Source organism: Ictalurus furcatus, chromosome 10 (assembly GCF_023375685.1).
Source record: "Ictalurus furcatus strain D&B chromosome 10, Billie_1.0, whole genome shotgun sequence".
Lineage (NCBI taxonomy): Eukaryota > Metazoa > Chordata > Actinopteri > Siluriformes > Ictaluridae > Ictalurus > Ictalurus furcatus.
The window spans coordinates 29,911,869-29,939,171 of NC_071264.1; the positions used below are offsets into that span (position 1 = coordinate 29,911,869).

At 41.1% G+C, this 27,303-nt stretch overlaps 2 protein-coding genes across 2 annotated transcripts; both read left to right on the plus strand.

Moving 5' to 3' along the window:
- The first annotated feature begins 4,212 nt into the window (after positions 1-4,212).
- Positions 4,213-13,758, plus strand: LOC128613737 (tropomyosin alpha-1 chain). The gene is made up of 10 exons (XM_053634800.1): positions 4,213-4,447; positions 5,165-5,290; positions 9,862-9,995; positions 10,717-10,834; positions 10,965-11,035; positions 12,369-12,444; positions 12,573-12,635; positions 12,869-12,938; positions 13,203-13,281; positions 13,454-13,758. The coding sequence occupies exons 1-10, from the start codon at positions 4,334-4,336 to the stop codon at positions 13,455-13,457; spliced, it is 855 nt and encodes a 284-aa protein (XP_053490775.1). The 5' UTR covers positions 4,213-4,333; the 3' UTR covers positions 13,458-13,758.
- A 4,069-nt stretch (positions 13,759-17,827) lies between these two features.
- On the plus strand, positions 17,828-26,158 carry fbxo22 (F-box protein 22). The gene is made up of 7 exons (XM_053635385.1): positions 17,828-18,467; positions 20,535-20,667; positions 21,505-21,592; positions 21,689-21,793; positions 23,498-23,650; positions 23,813-23,978; positions 24,439-26,158. Exons 1-7 carry the CDS (start codon positions 18,337-18,339, stop codon positions 24,830-24,832), a joined length of 1,170 nt encoding a protein of 389 aa, XP_053491360.1. The 5' UTR covers positions 17,828-18,336; the 3' UTR covers positions 24,833-26,158.
- Positions 26,159-27,303: the final 1,145 nt, after the last annotated feature.

Sequence of the window (27,303 nt, forward strand, 5' to 3'; positions counted from 1 at the left end):
AAGGCTTAATTAAAAACAGAACAGGTGACCACATTAGGATAATCAACCAATTACAGGACAGGGGCGAAGAGAGAAACAAAATGAATCATCCGTTTTGTGTTGTTGTTGTTGTTGTTGTTGTTTAGCTGCTGATTTAACGCTACATTGTGGATCTTGATGAACAATAATGAAATTTTGACAAAGATCTGAATATTATTGTCCCGTCTGTTTATATATCCGTAAGACCTGACCCATATCTGATTCTCGGCAAAAATGACCATCACTGTGGCTGCAGAAAGGAAGTGATTTCTGTTTTTTCCACTATGACCCAAATGTCCAGATATCAGGTTTTTCTTTAAATATCGGATGCCTCGGAATACTTCGGAATACCTCGGAATACCTCGTTTAAATATCGGATGTGAAAAGAAAAGAAAAATCATATCCAAGCAGTTTAAGCGCAAGTCAAAAAATGGGAATAAAAAGCTTGGTGACGTAAATGACGAAGGAGCGTTCCACGAGGCCTTGGTGCGACATTACATAAGTCAGAGACGGCAGCGCACACACCCGACAGCAATAAATACAACACAAGACGTTAAATATAATGCAGAACACAGTGGCGTAGCGTGTGGTGAACGTGGCGTTATCACGATTAACAGCACAGACGTCCCTGAGTGAGTTTTATCTAGAAATAAAGGCCCTGATAAAGATATATCCACATGCTAGTGTTCTATCGATTTCATTTAATGACTTTTATACTGTTCGTTCAGAGCGGTCTGAAGAAATCCTGTAAGGTCCGATCACATAACTGCTACAGCAAAAGAAGAATATCTTTAACTTTAACTTTAAAAACCCGCTTGGGGAGAGAAGCCAAATGCGCGAGGGCCGTGGTTCAGTTTTGTTAGCGCAGCTCCAGCTCTGAAACGGCTGGAACGGAGGGGCAGGTGGTCGGGGTTAGGAGGGTTCAAGTAAAAATAACTCCCTTGGGTAACGTAAGAACCCAATTGGACATGGAGAAAAAAAAAAAAAAAAAAAAGCTAAGACGAAGAGACACTAAATTAAAACCACTTTCTTTCATCCTCTCTCCGTCCAAACACTTTCTGCTCTATTGGACAACGTTATTTAGTGATGATAAAGTTTTTAAGATTAAATCCAACAAAAATGAACATTTAACCCGTGTTAAATGTAAAGATGGTGAAATCGTGTTTAGATTTGTTTGCTTGTTTGTTTCCGTTTGTTGTATTAATCTTGACGGCAGTGTGATAATCCTCAGTAACGTTCAGTGTTTTACAGACGGCCAGCTGCAGAGATCGGATTTCTGGCTGCGTTTCCGCAGGTTAGCGTTAGTAAAAGCCTGGTGTGAAAGCCTCGTGTCATGTCATACTCGCTCTTTCTCTGAAGATCTGTCATTGCATTTGGGGCCCAGTTCTCAGACAGAAGACGTACAACAACGCGTCGTTGCCCGATTTACATCTTAACAGCATCACGGTGAACTCTGGAGAATGTCAGAACAGCCTGCTTTGAGTATAATGTGCGATTTAAATCAGGAATGGAGCTCAGCTGAACTTTCCTGCTGTGATTCAGTAATTCATCTGTATCGTCAGGTTGGATGAGGTAGAACCGCGAGGTATCAGTTAGAGGCGATCCAGGTCCAAACATGGGTAGAGATCGTAACAGGATGATAATCTAGGCATCAAGACGTGGAAACCAGAGCGAGGGTCAAAACCGGGAAACTCAGAAGCAGGAAATGAGGCCGTAGGAAAAACTTAACGAGACATGAATACACGATAAGACTTCGACAGTGATAGACAGAAACGAGGGGATGTAAATAATCCGAGGCTTAATGCAGAACAGGCGAACACATTAGGATAATCAACCAATTACAGGACAAGAAAAAGAGGACATGGGGAGGGGGGAGGGGGGAGGGGAGGGGGCAGAAACAAAACAACACGACAACACAATGATCATTTATTACATAATCATGAATCATTCATTAAACCAGTAATAACCTAGCTTTATTGGATGTTGTTCGGATGCTAATTAAAGCCACAAAAAGAGAAATATTATCCAACATCCATTAACTTTATAACGTACACTTGCAAAAAAAACATTGCTTACGTGTATAAAATAGCTTATATACCGTATGTTGCATATGTTTTGATCTTATTGAGCAACAACATTTTATGGAGCGATATTTTAAATTCGTAGAATTGTCCAAAAACACCTTGAGCTGTGTTTTATCATCACGTAAACGTCACGTTAAATTCATATCTTTAGACGCTTCACAAACTTTTCCCTCATGCTAGTCGTGCGCGTACTTTTCCGTTTCGTCCCGAGTGCACGTGCACAATTTCACGGCATTCCACGGGTCAACTCGGATTCCTGTCTGTGTGGATTCCTTCACGTGTTCCCTCTGTGTCCATGTGGGCTTCCTCCGCGTTCTCCGGTTTCCTTCCGCCTCACAGAGACATGCCAGTTAGGCGGATTGGTGACTCTAAACTGCCCACTACAGTCTTAAAAATAAAGGTTCTTTAGGGGTTCTTTAAGGCACCGTAGGTTCTGCAAAGAACCTTCTTCGTCAAGAACGATTTTTCATTGTATAGGGTTCTTGAGTTGAGCGAAATGGTTCTTTGGAGATTTAAGAAGTTCTTTATGTTTCATTATACATTCTCCAGAGTAGTGTATCGGTTCTTCATGTTATCATCCCTGAACAGGTTAAAGTGAACCCTGTAAGGTTCATTGTGGGACTGGATAAGGTTCTCCTGGCTGTAAGAACCTTACTTTGGTTGCAAAAGCTCTAATTAAGTGTTTTTAGAGAACGTATGATAACATGGTTCCTTGTGGCACTGCCGTGAAGAACCATTTGTGTGTCTAATACAGGGTGTAATAGACTCCGGATCTACAGTGACCTGCAGTCCACATGGGGCGGCTGTGGATCAGGTGGTACAGCGGGTCGTCCACTAATCGTAGGGTCGGAGGTTCGATTCCCGGCCCGCGTGACTCCACGTACCGAAGTGTCCTCGGGCGAGACACTGAACCCCGAATTGCTCCCGAAGGCAAGCTAGCGCCTTGCATGGCAGCTCTGCTACCATCGGTGTGTGAGTGTGAATGGGTGAATGAGACACAGTGTAAAGCGCTAAGGTTTTAAAAATATATATAAGTGCAGACCATTTACCATTACAGTGATCTACAGGGACCAGGATTAAGCACTTACTGAGGATGGATTAATGAACATGAAATGCAGCATCACGTGTTTCTTACGTACGTCTGCTCACATATTACTCACACAGTGACGTGAAAAACACGTGAATCACATCACATGTGAACGGTAAAGGGGAAGTGGTGTGTCTGTGTTTGAGACTGATCGTGTCCTGGAGCAGGACCGCTGATTGTTGCCTGAAATAAAAACATGAGCGAAGTGTTGAGAAAAGGGAGACTTTTCTCCGAAGGAGACGGTTTGGACCCGAACGTTCTGCTCCCGGAACGCGTCAAAGAAAAAAAAAGTTGACTTAAATATCGAAAACATTAATCTGGGAACAAATGGACTTCTATTTTGTGAGCGTGAGCCCGAAAATATTTACACGCATCGATAATTATCATGAAGTCATGATTATGTTTAGGAAATGTTCAGATGGAAAAGACGAGCAGTGATGGCGACGTGCTGCTGTGGATCCAGCTCCGGATCTTCTTTAAACTTTGATTATTTGCTTCTTCTCTTTTTTTCTCCCCAACGTGATCGAACGATGTGGTATGTTTTTATATCCTGGTTGAGGACAGGAAAACAGGACAGTTTGGACCTTACGGCTAAGTCCTCATGAGGAAAACTGTTTTTACAACAACAAAAAAAAATGCAGCTTTTATTTAAAAAAAAAAGAAGAAAAAGAGCTGAAAGTTTTCCTTTTGGTTCCTGAGTTGAAGGTTGAAGCGTTAGATTTAGGTGTAGTGTTAATCGTTAATCAGCTGCGTTAATAATTATATCACTGGAAGGTCCTCACAAGGATAGTAAGACAACAACGTGTGTGTTTTATGGATAGAAAGTAGGACAAAGACGTCTTGGGGTGAGGGAACGTCCTGAGCCGTGAATCCCATATTTAGCCATATGGACGGTCAAATGTCTTTGCACAGCGAATTACAGATGAGCGCCTTAAAAAAAGAGGCGAGGCGAGGCGTCAGCCAGTGGGATCGGCGCTCAGGGAAAGTATCGGGTGTCCTTCAGAACTCTTCAGGCCAAAGCACATATTTGTCAGCTGCTTGAGACTCTGAGCTCGCACTCCAGGTCAGCATTCGGTTCGGCGCAGACGCTCTTCGCCTCCTCTCCGTTATTTCTTTCGGTCTGCCACCAGGACAATAAGCAGCCATGGATGCCATCAAGAAGAAGATGCAGATGCTGAAGCTCGACAAGGAGAACGCCTTGGACAGAGCAGAGCAGGCTGAGGGAGACAAGAAGGCATCGGAGGACAGAACCAAGGCGGTCGGTTTCTGTGTGGATATTAAAATAGAGATGGGGGGGGATAGAGTTTAAAAGTGTTTCATGGAAGTGTGATTGGTTAGAGATGAAGTTGATGGTGATGATGATGATGATGGCTTTCGTTTCCGAGCAAACGTAACTGACTAACGTTTAGACAGAGATCAGAAGAAGAGCCATGTGAGAAAGCCAGAACTGTTTAAGAAAAAAATGAACATCATAATCATTAATTAATCATTAACTCATCGTGAATAACTTGCCTTTTTTTTTTTGGGGGGGGGGCTTGTTGTTCAGCTGCAAATTAAAGCTACAAAAAGTGAAATATGTTCCAACATCCATTCACATTATTCCAAAGTGGACAGATAATAAGAAAAAGCCAGTAGAACAACATTAGAAAGCTAGAAGAAAAAAAAAAAAGTTCAAGCACTTCATTTCATAGACGCCAGAGTCTCGGTGTGAACGGAACGATCCGATCCAATTATAAATCTCTTTATTTTTTTTAAACGTGACTATACCCAGGTGAAAGATTTAAAGGTGTATTAAAGGTGAACAACATAAAGGTACTGCACCCCTCCCTCCCCCGCCCCTCTGCCCCCCCACCAAAAGAGAACCTTAGTACCTTTTGTATTTTCGATGTTAGCCTCACACAGACTCTGACAGTTGCCATCTCTCATTTCTTTCATTTTTCCTTTTTCTTCCTCCTTCTCTCTCTCTCTCTCTCAGCTGGAGGATGACCTGGTCGCCTTGCAGAAGAAACTCAAAGGAACCGAGGACGAGCTGGACAAGTACTGCGAGGCCGTGAAGGATGCTCAGGAGAAACTGGAAGTGGCCGACAAGAAAGCCGCCGATGTGAGTCGTATAGCTGCGCTTGCATGTACTCTATTTAGGACTCGGAGAAAGAGAGAGAGAGAGAGAGAAAAAAAAACTAAAAGTGTGTATTTTCAGTACGTGCGCACAGACAATAAACTCCAGTTTACACCGCCATACTGAATTATTATAAAGGAATGACTCCTTTCAGTGTGTAATGGAGCCTGACACCAATTTCACAGTGACATTAAATGTGTTTCTATATAAATAGCACGCCGCAGCTCTATATGCATGTCAGTAAGAGTTAAATTTAGAGCAGGGCTGTATAAGGTAACAGCAGGTACGAGCCCCTAAAAGCCATGAGGTCGAAATATGTGTAGGCGACGTCTAGCGTTTCACCGTTCTTCCCCTGCCTGAAGGAGAGACTATTTCAGACGCAGATGAATTTCAGTAACACGCATTCGTTAGGTTTAGTTTAGCACTTTTATTTATTTATTTATTTATTTAAAAAACCCAAAAAACCCACATCATTTGATGAATACGTCAGTAATCATTCAGACTGAGTTTAAGGACAGCAATGAAAGATGTTCATGTGAGCAGAGTGAGAGCGTTCAAATATTAACCACTAGATGGCGCTGCTGCAAATTAATAAATCAATCAATCAATCAATCAATCAATCAATCAATTAAAAAACTAATAACTAAATGCAAGCAAGAGTACATATTACTTTTGGTAACATGGAGTGGAGTTAAACAGTCTCCAGATTCTCATCTATGTTCATTTTAAAATGTTTACGCTTACGGTTCTTCTTCCATTTCGTTGTATGTGTATAATAAAGTACCAGAATAATAATTAATAAGAAATTACAAATGATACGTTCAACAACAACAAAAAAAGAAGAAATATCAATAGATCTATTTCTTTAAAGTAAATATTAATATTGCTCTCTTTGTAACATAATTTTGCAACGCAGAAAGCTCACACTGTGGGATGTGAACAAAATAAATCCTGAAGAGTTCTTTACTGAATTAACTGATGCTTAGACTATATATAAGCTTTATAATAAAAATACTACTAATCATAGATTATAATAATACATTAAATACTAACGATTAGATAGTATCCAGATGTGTTTCATTCATTGAATAATCAGCACTGCTGTGTTTGAAAGTAACTGAACCTGACGCAGTTAACATTAATAATAATAATAATAATAATAATAATAATAATAATAACAATAATAATAACAGTAATAACCAATAAATCAGATCTTTGGAGTCGAGCCATCATTCCAGCATGATTTAGAACGTAGAAAATGTTTTTCTACAGATATTCAGCGTCTGACAGCCGTACTCGACAAAATGAACCTACCTTTAATCAGATGATTGATTTTTTTTTTTTTGGGCTGCAATTTTGCATAAATTATGTTAATTATTTAATTAATTAAATCAAATCATTCGGCTACTTACAATACACGTCTCGTTTTTTTAAAAACAAACAATCTTTTAAATAACGCTTTGTTAAAAATGTGGACTTGTATAATAATATTCTTAAGACAAGAAGACACTACGGGTAAATAAAAAAACAAACAAACAAACAAACAAGAGACATCAAAATCAATCTTCACCCAGCAACTGCTGAAATGTTGATATGCTTAGTGTTTTTTTTATTGAAACTTTTCTTTAATGACGTTTATTCATGCAAAAATGAAGCCTTATTAAACATGCATGCGTATATATTTAAATGTAAAAAAAATAATGATTTACGTTTATAAAATTAGTCTGCATGTTAGAATTAAAATGTTCATTTCACTGTGAGACAAGATATTATATATATATATATATATATATATATATATATATATATATATATATATATATATATATATATTTGGTATAAAAATGTGTGCCATTTTTCAGTATGAAATCTAACGTAAATAGAACAATAATCAACAGTTTGGGAAATCTGTCTGTAATATCTTCCTAATTCGGGATTTGATTAGATTTTTGATTTTGAGGGAAAACGGTTTTTAAAAATACATACTGAGGTTTAACAGTGCAACAACACAGAAAAAAAAGACATATAAATCACAAAAAAAAAGCTTTTCGCTGACTTGTGACGTCATTATGTCGAGTGGGCGGAGCTTAAAGCCTTCTTCATAGTTGCTAAGTTTCAGCTAACAAAAACCCCAGAAATAAACAATTTCCCGTTGAGATTTGTAGTAATAATTTTACCGCTGCAGTTGACGCAGTTTAAGAGGAGACGTGTTATAAATGCACTCGATCTAAAAATCTGAAAAAAACGATTAACCAGAGGTGTCATTTCTTCCTGTAGCTATGTGTGTGTGGTGTTTTTTGTTTGTTTGTTTGTTTACTTGAACTATTACTGCAGGTTACATAAGGGTGGAGGATTTGAGTGTGTGGGTGATTTTATGAAGATCTGGCATCCCAGGTCTCAGCAGCGCCAGGGAACTAATAACGTCAAATAAATCCCACACTATCGCGATAAAAATGTGTTCAAATAGTAGCACCTGTAATATAAGTAGCCTGATACTACTTATTGCGGTAGTATGCGGGTTTGGGTGTATCCTAGGTGACGCCGGTGAACTTCCGGTGCGTCTCTCGGTGCGCGTGAAGCGCCAACACCCACCCGCCCCGCCTCAAATCATCCACGCATCCACCCCATCATCCATCCATCCATCCTGAAGCTCTGTGATCAGCATGGCCGCAGTCCCGCACCTCGAGGCCGTGAAAAAGAAAATCAAATCTCTACAAGAGCTGATTGACGAAACGCAAAATAAGAGCGCGAGACTACAGGCGGAGCTCGAGGCGGAGAGAGCAGCGCGCGCGTCGGTAAGGCCGAGAGGAGAGGCGGCGCCGTTAAATCCGTTTAAAGCGCATTAGTAATCTACTGAATCTCCTGACCGCGCACTCCTTACTGCAGGATGCGCGTGGATTAGCGTCTCATAATAATAATAATAATAATAATAATAATAATAATAATAATAATATTTTACACGCGCGCGCGCACACACACAGTGCACTGCAGCATGCATTTGTGTAGGGTCTGGTCATTAGTAGTACCCATACTTTTCCTCAGCTCTGTTGTGGTACCATTAAGCGTCCCGCAGCTTCAGTACCTGAAAGACCTCGTGCGCTGTGGGCATTTAGAGATGTGTCAGAATTACTGGGACAGTTTTTAAATCTCCACATCGCGTCGCTTGAACGTTTCTGAAAGTGTGGGATATTCACACGTGAGAAGGAAGAAATGTGTTTCGCTCTAAACAAGCACGACCTCACATTTCGTCACACGACTGACTGACTGACTGACTGAAAACCGTTTCTGATGACGTTTAGTAGTTTGGGAGATGTTCTGGTTTAGGTTTAGGATTTTTACTTTCATCCCCAATGACACATTTAAACATTATTTACAAATCACCATTTCAACAGAAGTCTCTAAATTCATCATTAACATTGGTGGTTAGCATATTCACATCACGCCTCCAGGGTCGGGGGCTCGATTCCCACCGTGGCCCTGTGTGTGTGTGTGTGTGGAGTTTGCATGTTCTCCCCGTGCTGCGGGGGTTTCCTCCGGGTACTCCGGTTTCCTCCCCCAGTCCAAAGACATGCATGGTAGGCTGATTGGCGTGTCCAAAGTGTCCGTAGTGTATGAATGGGTGTGTGAGTGTGTATGTGATTGTTGCCCTGCCACGGATCGGCACCCTGTCCAGGGTGTACCCCGCCTTGTGCCCCATGCTCCCTGGGATAGGCTCCAGGTTCCCCGTGACCCTGAAAAGGATAAGCGGTATAGAAGATGGATGGATGGATTTCTGTCACATGTAATCCTGACTTTCACTCTTCAGCCAATCAGAAAATAAACAAGGTCCAATTAAGTGGCATGAATTATTTTTAAAAGGAAAAATATATACAACTAAAGGTACAAATGATGTCTCCTTGATGGCACCGTCACACCCCAATGACGAGGAAAAGTGCAGTTTGGTACTTCTGCACGCAAAGAACTGATTAAAATGATTAGACAGATTGTTTAAGTATTTAATGTTTATCTTTCAGTCCTTTTCAATGATGAACGTCTTATAGGAAACTAAAGGAATACAATTCTGAAAGAAGAGCATTTCTATTATTTGTGTAATAAAGAGGTGTGAGTAAAACCCGAGTCATCGCCGCTCTGTTAGGAAGTGTTCGTTTAACGTCGATGGATGGCGTCTCCAGCGTCAGAAGTCACGCGGTAACATTCCGACATCTTCAGGACAGAGGAAAAAACAAAACAAAACAAACTTTTTTGTGTGTGTGTTATTAAGTTCCATTGAGAGAGAGAGAGAGAGAGAGAGTGAAAAAAGTTGGCGTGTTTTGTGAGGGAACGATTGTTTATAGCTGATATAACATACAACATAACCTAAAACTAGTTTTGCTGACTCTCCACAAATAGCTGTGGTGTAAGAGGAATAAAACACGTGACCTGCTGTTATTGGAGAATAATCCAGTCGCTCTGTTTACTCCGTACATGTAACGTGTCCGGCTCGGACGATTTTGCCGGTGTGTACGCTGTACTGTAAGTGCGAGTGTTTGAGCTTGTGTGTTGTGTCGCGTGTGCAGGCTGAGGCAGACGTGGCTTCCCTGAACAGACGTATCCAGCTGGTTGAGGAGGAGTTGGATCGCGCTCAGGAGCGTCTGGCCACCGCTCTGCAGAAGCTGGAGGAGGCTGAGAAGGCTGCTGATGAGAGCGAGAGGTGTGTGTTTTCACCAGGTGCCGTATATCTGCATGATAAAACATCAGTCACGTGATGTTTCTGACGTGGTCACGGTATCCGCAACAGAATTTCTGGCTTAAGGTGCGAAATACAGCGAAAACATTTTTTTTTTTTCCGACAAACGTGATCTCTTAGGTACGTTTCCCTGAATTGCTAATTCCTTTAAACTGGGCGAAAACGTACCAAATTTGTACTAAAGCGTTTTTGTGATATTTATTTATCTCATATACACACCCTGTCCCTGTTCTTGAAAGACTTTAAGAGCTCAAAACTCGAGGGAAAAAAAAAATAAAACAAAGAAACTCTGCCGTTTTAGGAAAAGGAAGCTAATATCAGCTAACCAACTAACTTATGCTAATGTTAGCAAAACATGTCCTGTAATGTAGCATCGCTAGCTAGGTAACGGCAGCGTATGTAATCTTGTCTGTTCGTGGAGATTTAATAGGGAATTGAGAATTTATTGGAAGCCTAAAAATAAAGAGTTGTGATTGTTAAAGATGGTAAAGAGAACAATGTTTTGTTCCAAATCCAACCTCTGAGCTTCCTGCACAGCGGGTAAAGCTAATGTTGGTGTCTTCTAATCCGTCCTCAAAATGGCGGCGCTTGATCGGTGTGATGTCGCGTGAAACGTTAGGAGAGAGCGTACGTTCTCTAACTGAGGAAAGGTTCTAATAATTCATGTCATTTCTGTGTCTCTCAGAGGCATGAAGGTGATTGAGAACAGGGCTCTGAAGGACGAGGAGAAGATGGAGGTGCAGGAGATCCAGCTGAAGGAGGCCAAAAACATCGCTGAGGACGCCGATCGCAAATACGAGGAGGTGAGCGAGCTTCCTGTCCCCACTTTCTCTCTTTACTCTTTACTGTACTTTACTGATTCTCCCTCATCCTATATTCTCTCTCTCTATGTGTGTGTGTGTGTGTGTGTGTGTGTGTGTGTGTGTGGTGTAGGTGGCTCGTAAGTTGGTGATCGTTGAGGGTGAGCTGGAGCGTACAGAGGAGAGAGCTGAGCTGAACGAGGGGTAAGAACTGTTCTGATCTAATACTGATCTGATACTGATCTGATATTGATATAATGCTGATCTAATGCTGATCTAATACTGATCTGATGCTGATCTGATACTGATCTAATGCTGATCTAATACTGATCTAATACTGATCTGATGCTGATCTGATACTGATCTAATGCTGATCTAATACTGATCTGATACTGATCTGATGCTGATCTGATACTGATCTAATGCTGATCTAATACTGATCTGATACTGATCTGATATTGATATAATGCTGATCTAATACTGATCTAATACTGATCTGATGCTGATCTGAATCTGATCTAATGCTGATCTAATACTGATCTGATGCTGATCTGATACTGATCTAATACTGATCTGATACTGATCTACTACTGATCTGATATTGATATAATGCTGATCTAATACTGATCTAATACTGATCTGATGCTGATCTGAATCTGATCTAATGCTGATCTAATACTGATCTGATGCTGATCTGATACTGATCTGATACTGATCTGATACTGATCTACTACTGATCTGATATTGATCTAATGCTGATCTAATACTGATCTGATGCTGATCTGATACTGATCTGATACTGATCTACTACTGATCTGATATTGATATAATGCTGATCTAATACTGATCTGATACTGATCTAATGCTGATCTAATACTGATCTGATACTGATCTAATGCTGATCTGATACTGATCTAATGCTGATCTGATACTGATCTGATACTGATCTAATACTGATCTGATACTGATCTAATGCTGATCTAATACTGATCTGATACTGATCTAATGCTGATCTGATACTGATCTAATGCTGATCTGATGCTGATCTAATACTGATCTGATACTGATCTAATGCTGATCTAATACTGATCTGATACTGATCTAATGCTGATCTGATACTGATCTAATGCTGATCTGATACTGATCTAATGCTGATCTAATACTGATCTGATACTGATCTAATACTGATCTAATGCTGATCTGATACTGATCTAATGCTGATCTGATACTAATCTGATACTGATCTAATACTAATCTGATACTGATCTAATATTGATCAGATATTGATATAATACTGATCTAATACTGATCTGATACTGATCTGATGCTGATCTGATACTGATATGATGCTGATCTAATACTGATCTGATACTGATCTAATACTGATCTGACACTGATCTAATGTGGATCTAATACTGATCTAATACTGATCTGATACTGGTCTAATGCTGATCTAATACTGATCTGATACTGATCTAATGCTGTTCTGATACTGATTTGATCTGATACTAATGTCAATTTTTCAATCAATTTACAGTAAATGTTCTGAACTGGAGGAGGAACTGAAGACAGTCACCAACCTCATGAAGTCCCTGGAGGCCCAGGCTGAGAAGGTAAGTGTGTGTGGTGTGTGTGGTGTGTGTGGTGTGTGTGGTGTGTGTGGTGTGTGTGTGGTGTGTGTGTGTGTGTGTGTGTGTGTGGTAGTAGTCTGACTCACTTCTTCTGTCCTTTATGTCTACAGTACTCTCAGAAGGAGGACAAATATGAGGAAGAGATCAAGGTTCTGACTGACAAGCTGAAGGAGGTGTGTTTGCTTTTTTTTATATAGATGCATCACAAATTAGCCAGTTATGGTGAGCTATTTCAGTACAACTGTAATGAAACAAATTTTATACTAAATTATATATTTAAAAAAACCCAACATATTGCATCCTGGTGGGATTAAAAATGCTAAAAAGAGCAGGACTCCATCTTTATTTAGCCGAACTGCTGGTCGGTGTTAAACTCTGTGTGTGTGTGTGTGTGTGTTCCTCCTAGGCTGAGACTCGTGCTGAGTTCTCCGAGAGATCAGTCGCCAAGCTGGAGAAGACCGTCGATGATCTGGAGGGTAGGCCATTTTCCCCAAACCTCTCTCACGTCCATTTCTTTTCCGTTTAGAAAATGCTTATTTATTTATTTTCTGCTTATTCGCATTTCTACTTTCAATTTCTTTTCATCTTTTTTTTTTTCCAATCTCTTCAACCTCTTTTTATTTCTCTCTATCCCCACTCGTTTTGTCTGTCTGTCTGTCTGTCTGTCTGTCTGTTTTTTGCATTATCACCATTCCCATCACCCACAATCCTTCGCTCCGTTTCCTGATCGGCTGGTGTAGATGAGCTGTATGCTCAGAAACTCAAGTTCAAAGCCATCAGCGAGGAGCTCGACCACGCCCTGAATGACATGACCTCCATGTAAATATTTTGATAAGGAAGTTACAGATGAAATCGTAGCATAAAGCATTTTATTTATTTATTTATTTTACTTTTCACGTACATACTAATGAATCGTTCCCTTTGCACGCTGCTTTTTTTAAAAATTTTATTTTACTCTTCATCATTTTCTTTTTCTCTCTCGTCCACGTAGATAAACGATCTCATCCCTGGTCCCTGCTCCGGCCGAGTCGCTTCACTTCACTCTTCTGTCCTTCTACGTTTCTCCTTCCTTCCCTGTTTTCTCCCACTGCTTTCCTCCATCCATGGCGATCGGTTATTCCATCTGCTGTACAGAACTTTTGAGTGGTTTTGCTTTCTGTAAAATAATAAAACTTCATTTCATCCGTGTAAAGCTTCCCACTCACTCAGTTTCTCTTAGTTTGTCTTAGTCTTTTCTTATGTCTTTAATTTATTCTTGAGGAGCTTGAATTAAATCTGGAAAGGCTCTTCTCACTACCTCCTGCTCTGTTTGGTTTATTTCTGGCTTTGGTTTGACGTTTGATCCGCACCCATTTCCAGTTCACACTTTAATTGAGGGGAAGGATGATGCCGTGTATTTACTAACATCTGTCTTTTTGTCTTTCGCTCCGTCTCTCTCTCTCTCTCTCTCTCTCTCTCTCTCTCTCTCTCTCTCTCTTTTCTCATCAGACCGACTCCATCATCAGCTTCAGGAAAACCAAGTGCTTTCACACGAGCTCAGTTTAGCACTGAACGCCGACTAAAATGTCATTTATCCTGGAACATTTACGTTACAGGGATTTAAAACTGTGTTTTTAATGCTGGAGCAACGCTCTGTAGCCCTGTCCGGACTGGAGTAAGTTTACATTAGGAAGTGGATTTGAGACGATCTGATCGGCCATGTCGGTGAGAACGTTACAGACCGAATCGCCTTCGGTTTTGGATCTGATAAGGCTTCTCGTGTCGGGGGGGAAAAAGTGTTTCGATCGCTGATGCTCGGCGTGTTAAATTAATCTAGCATGCGTATACATGTTAATACTTCCCAAAAACCAAGACATCAGAACGGCGTGATCCTGAACGCCGATTAAAACGGCTGTTAAAATCGCCACAGCTACACGTATCCACGCATTTTATGCATATTCGTATAAATCAAAATATCCTTCAGCTTTACGTTTTCTAGAAATAAACGCACGAGCACTTATATCTCTGTCCTTAATCATTCAACGTTAGATGCCACCAAATGAATAAATAAATTATTATTTTGACTCGGAGATCAGGCAAGCAACATTTTAAGAGCTTAACAGGAAACACGGAAAAGGAACCGCGAAGAAAAAAAAACACAAGTAAGGGTGAAATCCAGGAAACGGCGAAGCAGGAAACAAGGCTCAAGTCTTAATGATACAGATTCACGTCGTTAAAAAAAAAAAAAAAAAAACAACCCAAGCAACGGCAGGTTATACCTGTGCGTTCAAGTCCTCCTGGGAAGTTCGTATTTACGAGTCAGGAAGTCGTAATTACGACGTCAGGTGCGTTCAGGTCACTTCGGTTTGGAGCGAGATGGCGGTGTACCTTCTCTTAATTAACTACAAAAAAAATACAGCAAGGTTTTTAAACTCTACTTCTAGAAAACGGAGAACAAAGAATGTGCCTCGGGTGTGTTTTAAATTGTGTTTGATGTTTTTAATCAATTCACGAAGCCGCTGTAAACTTCCATCCATCCATCCATCCATCTTCTATACCGCTTACTCCTTTTCAGGGTCACGGGGAACCTGGAGTCAATCCCAGGGAGCATCGGGCACGAGTCGGAGTACACCCTGGACAGGGTGCCAATCCATCACAGGGCACACTCACACACACACACACACTCACACACCCATTCATACACTACGGACACTTTGGACACGCCGATCAGCCTACCATGCATGTGTTTGGACTGGGGGAGGAAACCGGAGAACCCGGAGGAAACCCCCGCAGCACGGGGAGAACATGCCCGCTGTAAAGTTTCTTGTAAAAATACTGAGGGCCAGAATAAATCTGTAAACCAAATCCCCGTGCAAGGTCGCAGCTCAAACCGTTTCTCTCCTGTAGGTGCTGAAATGTTAACCAGTGTGCGTGTGTTTCGATAACGGTGCTGCATATACAGAACCAAACACAACAATAACCGAAATCAGCTTCTGACACGAGTAAATTCTCAGAATCTCGACAAATTTACCGTCAGCTACAGACTTTCCATCCGCCGATTCCACCGTGTTTTCTTACTGACACGCCTCTGACTCTGAGCTCGAAGAATATCCCGAGTTTTTCCCCACTCGTAATTACGACTTTCTTGTGGCGTTCACGTGCGTTCGACTCGTTAAATACGATCTTTCCGACACATACATACGTAGGCGGATTAATGAAGGGCTTAACATGGAACAGGTGCACACATTAGGTAACAGAACAGTGACAGGACGGGGGCGGAGATGAACCAAACCAGAACCAAAACAAAGTCCCCGTTCGTTAACACGTGTCCTGGGTGATCAGATCGTAAGCGGTCAGCGTTAAGTAAAGGTGTAAATGGGGTCAAAGCCATCTCAAGGATGCATTTGGAGGAGGTCGGATGCGTATGACCGCATCACGTTTGAAGTGTGAACGCGAAAGCGCCTCGACACGTCCCGGACAGCAACGAAGTAATGACTAATCACGTGCGTCATTACTCTAGAACGGTGGTCACCAACCCTGTTCCTGGAGATCTACCTTCCTGAAGACTTTATCTCCAACCCTAATGGTGCCCACTGGACCATCTAATCATCACCTTGATCAAATAAAAGAGGTGTGTTAGATTTTGATTGGAGGTGAAACCTGCGGAAAGGTGGATCGATCTCAAAGAAGAGGGTTGCTGAGCGCTGCTGTAGAACCTAGATTCCTAAAATATCTAATCACTGGAGGTATGTTTATAAGTTTGGTTAGCACACTACACGACCGAAAGGCTTGAAACAGCCGTTCAGGTGCGTCAGCCTTTCCTTTCTCCAGCGGAAACGATCTATGAAATCCGATCGCGTAACGTCAAAACAAACGTGAAATCTACCATGTGCTGAGATGGGCCATCCCTGACATCATTATATTACAACCCCGATTCCAAAAAGGTTGGGACGCTGTGTGAAACGTAAATAAAAACAGAATACAGTGGTTTGCCAATCTCATAAAGCCACGTGTTATTCGCAATAGAACCGTTTTCAGGAAAAAATAAGGTCGTTCTGAATTTGATGGCTGCAACACATCTCAAAAAAGTTGGGACAGGGGCAACAAAAGGCTGGAAAAGTAAGTGTTACTAAAAAGAAACGGTATAAAGGTATGTTCATATAGAACGACACACAGTACGGTATGATCACGTGTAGACATCTGGATATGAGAGTTTTATCAAATAAAACTAAATTAAAAAAAGAAAGGTTATTACAGATGTCACCCAGACGAACTAAGAGAAACTAATCCCGTCCGCACAGGGCTTATGATCATACTGTGCACGATAACGAGGTGAAGAAAATGAAGACTGAAGAGAATCTTATGAAAAAGCCTACTTACTGCTGCATTTGTTTTTATTACAGATATTAAAATCACTACAGAATAAATCGGAGCTGTTTATTATTATTACTAATGTGTTTACAGGTTGCTGCTGCTGTAGTATTGTCTAAAGTGACTCTGCATCGCTCTTCACTGTGTTTATACTGTAACTCACACTGAAATACATCAGGATTTTATTTACACTTGATTTTCGCAGCCTGAAATGTTCAACCTAAGACAGTAACCACGGCAATAAAAGTGATATAAACGATTCCTATATGCGAGGTCTGTTTTGTTTGTAGTTATTTATAACACACGAGTACGAACGTGTGCTACGTTTTCTCTTCCTTGCTTCCCTCCTTCTTTGAGGACGCTAGAAAAATAATTGTTGGCGAACGTATTTTACCAGATGAGACGTCATTGCTGACGCACGTAATTATGCATAATTAAACAGACATTACTGGACGTATAGCTACGTCAGCAAGATTTTTAAAGCATAATTGACTTTCATGCACGGATTTTATTTGTACATGTTGTTTGTTTTAATTAAGATGATTCGTTTTGTATTTGTGGTTCTTATTATTGTATCTTTTGCTGTAATTGTGTGTGTTTTTTTTCGATGAGGGGGCGCATTTATCGCATCTATCGAATCAAGGAGGTTTTGGGATGCACCACTTCCACATGAATGAACTCCAAACATTTATTCACAGTTGGAAAAGGAAATAGTGTGTGTGTAAGGCTGCACAGCCAAAATCACACCAATGAGCCATGCTACACTAGAGCATGACATTCCCCCGAGGGGCGGGGCGTACACATTCTAGAGAGCTTTTGATTGGATGAACACAAGACAAGTACAGGGTGAGTCATCAAAAAATATGTATTATTTTTTCCTGGAACTATAAAATCCAAAACGTTTTTTGCATTTTTTCCCCATCTGGATATATTGTATCTATAACACTAATTGAGAGGAACAAAAAAACCCCCTGATTTTTGGATCAGTGGATTTCACCTCATGAGGTGGTTTTTTTTAGATTGTAGGGTGTATTTTTGGAGTTCAGATCTGGCAACCCTGCTCTCAATCGTGGAATCCCTCTTTCTCACTCTCTCTCCTTAAAAAAAAGATTTAATTTTGCTCACACCAACAAGCCATGTTTACTACTAACCAGCTACTACTGTAGAGCAAGACACGCCCCCGGGGGAGGGGCATAAACGTTCTAGAGAGCTTTTAATTGAACAAACCGAAGGCTAGTACAGGTTGAGTCATCAAAAAAGAGTTACTCGTTTTGAACAGAAGTGAGGAATTATACAATGATTAGTTTTATGTATTTATTGTTTTTTTTTTTTTTTATTGTACTGGTGTGTGTATAATAGTAAGGGACAGTGGGAAAAAACGCTCCAGTGATGAAAGTGTTGGAACTCTTATTTTGAATTACGCCGGAAGCGGAATGGTTTTCAACCATTTGAGGCTAGTTTCAGTTCGTTAAAGGAAAAAAAAAAAATAGGTGTAGTGCAGCTTACGAACAGGTTTAGAGGGAAATGGCGCTTGACGGAGCTTCTAGCAGCGGTGTTGTGGAGAGTAAAGTCGGGTTTGTGCTCGGGAATGTGGCGGAAGTGGTGGAAAGGATCCTGACTTTTGTGCCGACTAAAGCCCTGTTCCGGATCGCGAGGTAGTGTGTGTTTAAACTCGGCTCGTGCTAATCACTGAGCGCTAGCCTCGGAGCAGTGTTAGCACGTTAGCTCAGTCAGATTCAGTAAAAGTGCGGAGTTAAAATGTCAAATAAACCTCACTCAACCCCCCCGAAATCCTCCAGGACGCTTTCTCATCCCTCAGTTGCCGTTCGGTGCTGTGTTTGGTCTGCGGAAGTGTTTGGTGTTTGGATAAACACTGACATTAGCACAGTTAGCAGTGCTTATACACCACACCAAAACTGCAACAGTGACAGCAAAATAAATATTAAAATCTACAGCTTTTAATGGCTGAAATTACAATAAAGAATATTTCTTAAACAGAAGAAATAAGTGTGCTCACAACTGGAACCGGAAACTCTTTAATAATAACAACAACAACAACAGCATCAGCAACAACAACACTGTTTTAGAAACGTATTTTATTTATTTATTTATTTTTATCAGGAAATAAAGAAGATACATTTGCAATCTTTGGATTATAATATTTATTATTAAGTAAGAAAAAATAAAGGAGGGTTTTCCTTTTAGTGGGAAACATGGTTATTGCATAATAATAATAATAATAATAATAATAACTTTGGTTTGGTACTTTTTTAAAATCAATGTTTTTTGTTTTATGATTTATTTAGGATAATAATAATAGCTATTATTGCTAATAATTAATTGCTATTAATTATTATTAATAGCACTATGCATTTAGATTTTGTATCATTAAGTATGACTTTTTTTCTCTTACTATGAAATGTAGTCATTAAAGAGCAATACAAAATAATAATAATTCACATTTAAATATATATATTATTAAGTAAGAAAATAGATAGGTATATTTTTGTTCTTAGTGTAAAACATGATTAATGGTTGCTTAATAATAATAATAATAATGATGGCGTTTAATAAACATGATTAATGCTAAATGTCAAAGATACCGTTTAATTCTGTAAATTTACTGTGTATTAAGTTAGAAGAAAGAAAGGATATATTCTCTTCTATTATTATTGTTATTATTATTATTATTATTAAAAAACAGTTTGAAAGCAGTCAGCTTGGTATGACTATAGACAACTATTTTTTTTTAAGAAGAAGAGGATTGGTTGATGCGATGGGATTTGTTGAACATTAAATATTTAATGAACGTTTATACTTTTCTCTTTAACGCTGCACTCCTACGCAGCTGCAAAACCGGACTTTCTGCTTTAACGGGGTTGCAGCGACGGCACTTGAGCTGTGGAGGAGGAAACCCAGACCTTATTTACTTTCTCTTCTCCAAAGTTAAAGTTTTACTAGCTCGGGTTTCGGAAAAGAGCCGACTGTGAACGTTCGAAAATATCCACTACAGGAGATAAAGCTGATCATCACACAGTACTAATTACTGTTAATGTTACTGTTATCATTATTATTATTATTATTATTATTATTATTATTACTCTTTATAAAAATCCATTTCATCAGGAATTTGGAATAAAACACCTCAAGGTGAATTAGTTCTAAATGTTTTGGCCTCAGGAGACGCTGAACTTCAATCACTTTTAGATTTGAAACAAAATGGCCGCCATGTGTCAATTGATTCTGAGGAGGCGGAGCCTGATTTAATCAAGCAGCTCTGGCTCATGATTTGCTGCGTCTGAGTTCGTATGCAAGTTTGGGGCATGGCTAAACTTCAGGGGGCGGAGCTAATGTGAGTTAACTGTTTCTCAGGAACCGGAAGTGTTATCAGGATGACCGGGTTATTTCAAAATTATCAGATTTCAGCAGGAATTTCACACGATTAGTGTTGATACCGTCACAAAACCTGATGAGTATTTATTTAGTATATTTTTTATTTTAACCTGTGATATTTTCAGATGAACTTAGTTGGTTTTAGTTCCCAAAATGTACAGTGAATAATAAGTTGATGAATAAATACATTATTTTGACAGATTTACAGCAGATTTATGTTCTTTTACGTGTAGAAGTGTAACGCACATGCGATGTACCTGAGCAGCGATGTACTCCACTTTTATTTATTGCTTGTGACATCATCAGTGTTTTCTTCCTTTTTGCGTTAGAGTTTGTCGGCTGTGGAGGAACTGCGCACGGCGAGTCATGAGAACGCGACAGAAAGTGACCTGGCTCTCGGCTTCTGGTTCGTCCCGATACGAAGAACACGTTCTCCTCAGAACCATGGAGGAAGGACTGGAGGTTCGAGAGAGCACGAGATTTTCTTCTTCTTCTTCTTTTTTTTTTTTTTCTTTTCTATTACCCAAAAACGTCCTGTTTAAAAGGCAGTGTTTAATTAGTGTCAATGTTCCTGTTAATCTTTTACTTTAAATAAAACACTGACAGGACGGTGTGATGAAGCGGAGGCACAATCCCAAGTGTTTTATTCCTCTAACACGACAACGTCCCATCAATTACAATTCACATGTTCTCTCTCTCTGTCTCTCTTTCTTTCTCTTTCTCACCCTCCCTCTCTCTCACTTTCTCTCACTCATTCTTTCTCTCTCTCTCCCCCCTCCTGTCTCTCTCACTCTCTCCCTCCCTCACTTTCTCTCCCTCTCTCTCTCTCCCTTCCTCTCTTTCTCCCCCCTCCTGTCTCTCCACCCCTCTCTCTCTCACCCCTGCTGTCCCTCTCTCACCCTCTCACCCCCTCTCCTTTCCTCTCTTTCTCCCCCTCCTGTTCCCCCCCTCTTTCCCTCTCTCTCTCCCCCTGCTCCCTCTATCTCTCTCTCTCTCTCTCTCTCCTCCCCTGCTCTCTCTCTCTCTCTCTCTCCTCCCCTGCTCTCTGTCTCTCTCTCTCTCTCTCTCTCCCTCTCCCCCCCGCTCCCTCTATCTCTCTCTCTCTCTCCTCCCCTGCTCTCTGTCTCTCTCTCTCTCCCTCTCCCTCTCCCCCCCCGCTCCCTCTATCTCTCTCTCTCTCTCTCTCTCTCTCTCTCTCTCCTCCCCTGCTCTCTGTCTCTGTCTCTCTCTCTCTCTCCCTCTCTCTCCCCCCGCTCTCTCTCTCGCTCTCTCTCTCTCTCTCTCTCTCTCTCTCTCTAGGATGTCTTCCTGCTGCCCCAGACGGTGTTGTTGATGATAGACAACGAGAACTTTACTGAACATCACAGTTCTTTCAGACATAAAAAAGGTGAGACGACGTTCCCGTTACTTTATAATAAACGTTATGGTTGTAGATCCCGAGCGTGATCCCTGAAGTAATCCCGAGCGTGATCCCGTGTTGTAGCCAGGCCGTGTCAGCCGGAGGCCGATTCGGATGTTATGGACAAGCTGAGACGCTTGCTGCCGGGCAACTCCGACATTTTATGCATCATCACTCCGGGAATCGTCTGTAAGTCTCTCCCTCCATCCTTCCAGAAATAGTAATCATATCCTCCTGTGCTTTCTATCATTATTAATAGTGCACAGGAACCCACGCGTGTCCTGTCCCCGGTGATGAAACGTTCCTTCACGTGTTCTCCGGAGCGATTTATAAAGGCCTGGGATTGTATAAAATTCAAAAACATGCATTGTCTTGGAAAATTTATTATAAAATAATTATCCTCCAGGCGATACACGATGACGATTTGTATAACGATATACAGGTTTACACGAGCTACCGAACACTCGCGCTGCCTTTAAAACACACTTTTAACACGTCCACAAACATGTCTTAATCTGTAAAAAAAAAAAAAAAAAAAATGTAAATATCTTCGTACTTACAATATCTGAGAAGTTTACCGCGCCGTAATCGATCACGTTATCGGTGTTATATTGTCATATCTCCTTTCTCGTACACTCTCCTTTCAATAAATTCGGGACATCGAGCGTTTTTTATTCACGTGAGTGGAATCTCTGCTTTTAGACAGGGACTGGCTCGTGAAAGCTTTCACAAACGCGTTGTGCCGTGTTCGCGATCGTCTCTGAGCTCTGTTCCCATGCCGTTGTGTAATAATAACCTGTACAGGCTGCGTCACTGGATAACGGTCCGTGCCTTTAGATAAATAAACTTTAAAGAAGACCTTTTAGATGGGTCATACATGGGTCAAATAGACCACCACGATCTGGATCTTAATCCTTGTTTTAACTCCTTTGTCAACAGCTTACCAAAAAATTAATTAAAAAAAAAGGAAAAAGTGTGTAAATGCACTTGGGAGGTCGTAATTATGAAACGCTGTACTTATTACGATTGAAAAACATTACCTCCAGCTAGTTGTGAAAACTTTCACAGATTTATTTGACTCCTTTCAAAGGCTTTGTACATATTGGCGTCGTGAAATATTTATTTAAAAAGGAAATAAAGCCTTATAATTCTTATAAATGACCCACTAGATGGCTAGCACTACACTCAGAGGAGCGATCTGGATTCGTGAACTGTTTCACGGTTCAGTTTCGCTCTTCTAAACCTTTTTTAAAGAGTTCTCCAGTCGACAGCAAATCGGAAAATCCAGCTCTTTATCGTTCAAAACGCCGGCTATGACAGAGTAAAGACACTAGTTTCAGACTAAACCGGATGTGTGAAAGCTTTCGCAGCTTGGGTTAACTCTTTCGGTTGGTTCCAGGTGTTTTTCGGCGTTCTTGCGTCTGCGGGCGGATCTTCAGCCGGATACCGTACGTCTCCGTGATCGCGCTTGAAAACGGCGAGCGTTTGGTTTCGTTGGAAAGCTTTTTTTTTTTCTCTAGCGTCACGACAGCCGGTCTTAATACGCCCGTTTCCGTTCCAGAGCTCAGCAGTCGTGAGACACGAGACGCTGATCTAAACCAGGAGACAGAATTGCATCGGAGAAGGACGTTTCCAGTTCGTTTCTGGCGACGACGGATTATTTGTACACGTAGTATTAAATAAAGAAGAAATATTAGCGATGTATAAGGAACGCCGTTGCGTTCGGTCCGTCCAATCAGGACCGGCTTATACTTAGCATAACTTTTTTTTTTTATTATTATTATTTTTTTTTAAATCCTCGACGTTTTCACCGTTAATGAATGACTCTGCTCGTTTCGCCGTACGTTTTCTGCTGTTTTGTTGTAAACGTTTGTTGTTTGTTTTTGTCCGCAGTGACCCCCAGCGACCGCGCCTGTCGCGTCCCTCGGGAGTTCATGGCGGGCGAAGCCGGTTTCAGTCTTCTGTTTCCTGCGATGGAGGGAGTTCACATCCGACCGTTCCACTTCTGCAAAAAGAGCCTCAGCGACAGCGCTTTAGAGAAAGCGGGTAACACGGGTTCTTACCCCGAACGAGCACCTGCCCACGGACGCTTTATAGATCCGACGGATTTGAATATATGAATATGTAAATCCAGAACAGGTGACGATTCAGAAATGAACGAGGAGAATGCGTTTGATTGGACGGTTGGTGTTTTGTCGTTTTATAAAGGCCTGGCTGCGAATCCTGACCTGAAGGTGGTGCTGCTGTTCGGCTATGACGCCTACAAAACCGGAGCTGCGCGCTTCCTGAACCAGCTGCTGGAACCTCTGGGGCGGAGTAACGTCCTCATCGCCGGCGGTCACGTAGAGAAAGCGTTCCCGCAGAAGAAAGACTGGTGCGTTACACGCAGATTATATGCAGTGTTTATCACGTGCACAGCGCGTGCTAGTATTCACAAGTCCGAAAGTTACACAGGGAAAGTTCCCGGTTCCTGTTCAGAGTCGGGTTACGCGGCCGATGGAGTGGAGTTTTTGTCTTGGGTAGAAGCGTCGGGGGTTTTCAACATTATCCAGACCAAAAACACTCGCCATTTAAACCTGAGAAAAAAAAAATCCTCTTCTTTTTTGCTTCCGAATGTAACACCAAGCTCTAAAATAAAAGCGATTTAAAAATGAAAAATGAAAACACCGATACGACGATATACGAATGAGAAGACGGCGAGTGTCGAAATAAATCTAATAGAATAGCACTTGATCCAGCACAGACTGCTGTTTACATTTTATTTACGTTTTATTTAAGTTACTAAATGGAGGTCATGAAGTCGTGTGTGTGTGTGTGTGTGTGTGTGTTCGCAGCTGTTCTCTGGGTTCCTTCGGCGTGGTGGGTCTCACTCTGAGTGGTCCCAGGATTCAGGGCGCCTCGGTGCTCCTGGATCAGGACGTGAGCACGCCCGCAGCGGCCGAAGTCACCATCCGTCGCTTGAAAGCCGCCAACATTCCCGAGTCCAACACCGTCGGCTTCATGTTCGCCTGCGTGGCGCGCGGACACAACCACTACAACGGCCAGCACAACGTCGAGGCCGACGTTTTCCACAAACTCTTCCCCGGAGTGCCTCTGTTCGGGTTCTTCGGAAACGGCGAGATCGGCTGCGACCGCATCGTTAAAGAGAGCTACACGCTGAGTCAGACGGATGCTAACGGGCTGCAGCACGGCTACACCACCGTCATGAGTCTGGTGCACTTGGGTTAACGCACACGCACGCTCTCTCTCTCACACACACACACACACACACACACACACGGTCTCTCAGGACTCGACATCGCTGTTTTTTTTCTCTAGCGTTCACTTTCTTTTCAGAGAGACGGTCCAGACGACAACATTGTTGTTGTTGTTGTTGTTTTTTATGTGAATTTCATGTAACATTTAAAACTCAGTCTTAGAACATTTTACAATCCGTGCACTTTTAAATCGTAAAGCTGTTCCAGAAATCGCACAAAAACATAAAACTCGCAAAAAAAAACAAAAAAAAAAAGTAAATGCTTCGCTTTACATGAAAGTGAATGTTTTGTAATGAACGGACATCTGGTTCTGTTTACTCAAATGTAAACAGTCTACTGAAGATCCCTGTCCTGATGCACAGCTCTACACTAAACACACCCTCTACACTCGTTACACTGTCATAAACTCATACTGTCATCGATTCTTTTTCTCCGAGCGTCTCCGGAAGCGTTTCCTGCTGCTCGGATCCCGAGTGAGTCCGTGACGGACTCGGCGTGAACGTTTCCCACCAAACAGAACCGACCGGTTTTCAAACCGGACCTGTTTATCGACTTAGCAATCGAATAAAAGTCCCTGTACAGTAGAGCGTCGTGACTTCGGGGTTCTCGCGTTAATAATAATAATAAGAAGAATAATATCAGTATTTAAAATAAAGAGCCGAGTTCTTTACTTTACGCATATTTTCCATTCTTTATAATAATTTTTCTTTTTCTTTCTTGTTAAGATCACTAAACAGGGTGTAATCTAGGGCTGGGCGATATGACAAAAATATCATATCACGATACTCGAGGACATTTCAATACGATACGCCACGCGCGTCACGATATATCATTTAGCTAACAAACTGTCCGCAAAACGGTAGTCAAAATAAACCGGAAACGACGACGACGACGACGGTTTGACGAGGTTTTTCTTTCATGCGTACGAAGACAAAGACAAATCTAGTTTTTTTTTTTTTTTAGAAATTACATCAACCTTTCAGTACCGTTTAATTTGTATTTATTCAAAGCGTTAAATAATAATAATAAAAATACAGCATCGTACCGACGATATTTCTGAAAAAAAATGTATCGCGTAATCTTTTATCACGATATCGGTTATATCGACGTATCGCCCAGCCCTAGCGTCATCAGGTTTAAATGGTTGATTCATTCCTGAAATCATTCCTGAATTTATTAAGTGTGAATAACTTCATGCATTATTCATCCGACGTTTTGAGTGGAATTAAGAATGGTTTCTGATAAATTCATGTAAATAAATTTTAATCATTAAAAATGTCATTCAAAAATACAAAAATTGTACTTTCTTCTTCTTCTTATGATTATTATTATTATTATTGGTGCTGTCCAGCACATCCAACAGATGTTAGATCAGATTGAGATTTGGAGGAAGTTCCATGAATTCTTTGACATGTTCCTCAAATAGTTCCTGAACCATTTTTGCAGTGTAGCAGAGAGTCTGGAGTTCCTGCTTGTCATGGCTTTTTCCGATAAGCACACACACTCACTAACACTCACACACTCTCACACTCTCACACACTCACACACACACACACACACACACACACACACACACACACACACACACACACACACACACTGCGACGTGGGGCTGGGTCTCGGAAAAGGAAGACAGAAAATAGAGGTTGCCAGATCCACGACATTACCCCCGGACCGAATTGTCCATGTTACACACCTGGATGTCCAGCAGAGGGCGCGCTCTGTGCATTTTCAATGACGTAAAGATCTGTTTCTTTTCATTTGTGTGTGAATTGATCTAAAAGGCTTTTTTCATTTTCTTCAGACAGCACCATATGTTTTATTTCTTAACGTAATGCATTTTTTCTATTTGAGAATTTTTATAGAATATAAATAAAAACCCATGGTCTCACCGTCACGCCGTTGTGCACACTTTATCGGTAGTTTAAAAAAAAATAATCTTTTTCCCATCCCCGTATTCCTGACCAACGAATGAAAGAGTTTTACGAGGACGGTTCCATCGACGATTAATCCAAAAAGAATAACGTTTACTGTGGAATTGTATTGACGTGTGATAGGACGTGAAAATACGTTGATGTATTTGCTTTTTAAAAAGTAAGGCCGGGGGATGTTTGAGATAATATGTTTGAGATGTATAAACACAGAGTCACGTTCTCCATCATTCAGATATCGAACAGCTCCAAGTCGGTAAAACACTCTTCCAAAAAAACGCCAACTCACAAACTCCGCCCATTTCTAAATGAGTAACCTCCAAACATTTATTCTCCGTTGGAAAAGTTAACAGTGTGTGTGAAGACGCACGGCCAAAAACACACCAACGAACCGTGTTTACGGCTAACAAGTTCTTACTGTAGAGCAAGACACGCCCTCCCCCCCCCCCCCCCCCCCGGTGTCTACATTCCTGAGGAGAAGCGTCTGTTTTCATCCTACAAGACTAAAAAC